Source organism: Lucilia cuprina, chromosome 2, assembly GCF_022045245.1.
Source record: "Lucilia cuprina isolate Lc7/37 chromosome 2, ASM2204524v1, whole genome shotgun sequence".
Classification (NCBI taxonomy): domain Eukaryota; kingdom Metazoa; phylum Arthropoda; class Insecta; order Diptera; family Calliphoridae; genus Lucilia; species Lucilia cuprina.
Window position 1 is genome coordinate 11,482,041 of NC_060950.1, and position 3,899 is coordinate 11,485,939.

General features: G+C 31.1%; 1 protein-coding gene across 1 annotated transcript in view; it reads right to left on the reverse strand.

The window, feature by feature from the left end:
- Positions 1-858: 858 nt before the first annotated feature.
- The window catches only part of LOC111685096, a 68,978-nt gene continuing 65,937 nt past the window's right edge, over positions 859-3,899 (reverse strand). The window contains exons 4-5 of the mRNA XM_046956656.1: positions 2,343-2,551; positions 859-1,269 (exon numbers count right to left, since the gene is read on the reverse strand). Of these exons, the coding sequence (XP_046812612.1) occupies positions 1,066-1,269; positions 2,343-2,551 (413 nt within the window). The 3' untranslated portion in view covers positions 859-1,065. The remainder of the gene's footprint in view (positions 1,270-2,342; positions 2,552-3,899) is intronic.

Genomic DNA, 3,899 nt, shown 5'->3' on the forward strand with positions numbered 1-3,899 from the left:
CCATACAAAGTACCCTTCAGAAAATGACTTTATCGTTCACAACTGACTAACAGAAGCATCAATAGCGGAGTAATTCGGCACAAACATGTTTTATGGTGACATAAATCTCTTTGTAGAATTTTATAAGGATATTTCGATGACAAAATCAATACACCCTCAATTTTTGTTGATAACTGATAATTAATATCATTTTTTTAAACCGCAAATATCACCAACTCGTCTACCAGTCTAATTGCCCTTGCTCTCTAACTGTTTATCATATATACCTAGTTTTAAATTCGCTTCATGTGCAACACATTAATCAAGCTCCCTATACGTATTGGTATTTGTATGTCACACGCAAAGTTTATTTATAAAAGGTACTGCTTTTGGTTTTTTTTTTTATTAAAGTTATTTTCATGCTATTTCATTTAAAATGCAATAACAATTAACACCAACACAGGATGGTTGCCAAAAAGTACACAAACGAACATGTAAAGCTTATTAGCAACGAGGTTAAAATAAGCAGTTGTAAATAAATATTTTGTATATAAGTGGACTTCATTCATTCGTATTAGAACATTAGATAGCGAGTACAGTTAAACAACACGTTTTGGTACTTAATGTTTGTATGTATGTGAAAGCAAACGAAATGTATTGAATATTTAATTAATTATCCTCGTTATGAAATATTTATATAGAAATTTATGACCTTACAATAGCGTTTACATGTTTTCTGTTTTGGGGCATTTTTATATTATATATATGTATGTATGTATATCTGGAACACAGCTGTGTGATGTATTCTATTTCGTGCATTTGAAATTTTGTGTAATGGTCTTTGCATTCATCTATCTATAATGTTAATGGCCTTTTATACAATTGTAGCCTTTAGCTAAGGCATTCCTTAATGCCTGTGTTGCTTGCATCATTGCCAACACTGACCACATGCAAGTTTATATAGTTATTGTTATACATACATTGTATGTATAAGTTTAAATTTTGTTGGTCTCTATTTATTTATAGTTATGTTTTGTGTGGGTGTACATATCTATACATACATATGTATGTACAAAATGTGTGGGTTTAAGATAAGCTGGAATTGCATGTATAAAGATTTGGTTGTTGGCTGTTGTTGTTACTTGAATGCTTACCAACTACAATCATATCCTCATGACCGGAAACTGTTTGAAATGATGGTGCTTCACCGGATACTTCACAGCGATAACGACCTGTTGATTGCAAAGTGACACGATTCAATACCACCACATTATCTGTAGAATTTTGTAACTGTAAAGGATATAAAATAGAAGGGTTAGAGTTTTTGTTTTGTAGGGATTAAGGTATTATTTGTTTTAGAGGGAATTGAATTAAGCTGTATGTTTGTTGGTTGAAGTCGACTTAGTAAAGATCTCCTTGTTTGATCTTCAAACATGTTTAAATGATTGAACAGTTTTTTTATGAAATGTAACGGATGTCGGATGTAGTGGACTTTGTAGAATAGAAATAAAAGTTTGTCTTGGGCAATTATAATTTTCTCGGTATTGAATCAATTAAAGTTGTTCCTTCGTCGGTTGTAGCAAATTTATTAAATATATCTTTTTTGATCGTCAAACGTGTCTAAATGATTGAGCTGTTTGTTATAGAAGGTTCCAGATTTCGTAAGGATATATAAAAAAATAATAGTTAGACAACCCTATGACACCCTACACCATTTGTGTTCTTCATGGGATGGAATCGATTAAAGCTGTTCGTTCGTTAGTTGTGAAAAGCTTATTGATGATCTCATGGTTTGTTTGCCATGATACCCTACACCATTTGTAGATTATATTGAATTAGTTCGTTCATCGGTTAGGTAGACTTACTGAAGATCTCTGTCTGTTCGTCAAGCATGACTAAATGGTTGAATAGCTTCTAGTGAATTGTAAAAGATCTCAGAAAGGAAACGGATGTTACAAAAATGTATAAGAAATCATAGTCCATCTTGGTCGATCCTATAAAGGAATTGATTGAAACTGTTCTTTCGTTAAGGTAATCTTATTAAAAATCTTGTTTGTTCGCCATGATACCCTACACCATTTGTTAATTGTATTAATCATGAAATGGAATCGATTAAAACAGTTGGTTCTTTGGTTAAGGTAGACTTCTTAAAGATATTTTTGTTTGTTTTACAAGCATGTCTAAATGGTTCAAAAAGGGTTTTCATGAAATGTACCACTCTACATTTGGGACCCAATAATAGAGTTTATGGAAAAATATTTTATATGAATTTTGCAAACAAAATTATTCTAAGAAAATCGGTTTAGTTTATGGTCAAAGTCATTTTAAAGCTATTGAAAATTTAACTCTAAATTAAAACTTACATCCACATCAACGCCCGGCAATGGAAACACCTGACCAGGTGGCATATCTCTGGGTACATAACGATAAAATTCAAAACCATCTTTATACCATTTCACCGAATACAAGGATTCGCCATCCAAATCATACTTGCAACCCAATGCAGCAGTTTCATGACGCATTATATGTTTTGGTATACGAACTTCTGTCATCGTCAACGAAATACAAGGAGCTGAAAGAAAAACATATAAAAAATTATATTAAAATAATAAGAAAAATTAAGAGAAAACAACTAAAATAAACAGCCAAGTTTATTAACTTTTCTTTTTGATTTTCCTGCAGATACTTTAAATTAAGGTCATTGTTAAACAGATTGAAAATGTTGTTTATTACTCTTGTATTCAGCACACACACACACTCACACATTTCAGTGTTTAATTAAATTTCTGTTAAAGAATAAAAAATTAGCCCCTCAACAACTTATCACCTTATTTAATGGTGTTTTTTTTACAGCCAAGAAACAGGTTTTATGTATGTCCCCTTGAGATTTTTTTCTTATAATTTAGTTAAAAGTTATGTCTGTCCTTTTTGGATTAAACTTTAAAGGTATCTGCTATTAGTGAGATAGAGAAACGACCACTTAAAATAACAACAGCAGCTACAAGTTTCTCTTAAAAATAAACAACACAAGCACGTTAATTTTCTCGGCACATCAAGTGTTAATAACTAATTTAAGCTTCGTGACTTAGTCCTTTATCACTTTAATTTAAACCCATTGTGCAAATATGTGTATAAGTGCTGGTGTATGTGACGTTATTCATGCCCTTCTTTTTTTTTGTAAAATTTGTTTATACTGTTTAAAGGAATCTACGTTAATGGAATTGTAAATTCTTGCTTTTTTATAAACATTTTTTTCTTTAATATCATGGGGACTAGCTGCGCGGAGGTAAGTCGTATGCAGTATGAAGAAACTGAAAAATAGTATAAATAAAGACAACTGTTTTATCAAGCAGAGAGGTTAAGAAAGGGGACATTTTTTAACGGCAATGGTTATTTAATTGTTTACGGAAACAGTAGTAAAATTTGTTTTAATTGTCAAAGGGGGGGTTATTAAGAACCTGTCAGTAACATAAATGCATTTATTAAATTTTGAAAAGAGTTGCATTAAAAATGATCAAAGAATTTGGGTTTATTATGTATGCACATTAGGGTGGCTTCGTTTGTATGGAGGAAAAATAAGATGTCGATATTCTCGACTAAAATTAAAGTTTAATTGATTACAAGATAGCGTTTTTAAAATTTTTTTGTCCTGGGGTAAATATTTCTGAAAGCGTCTCTCAAGGACCTTTTTTATGATACCAAAATTTGACATCTTTCCTTTGAAAAAAATATGAAAAAAATCAAAAAAAACCTCATCCAGCTAACCAAATGTTGACATCAGGACAAAAATTTTGAGAAATGGTATCTTTGAGTCTTCAATTTTTGTATTAGAAAATGAAAACAAAAAGAATGTACGAACAGCATTATATGATAAAAACCCAATTTCTCTCAAATTCATGCACATTTGTATGGGCTCTCGG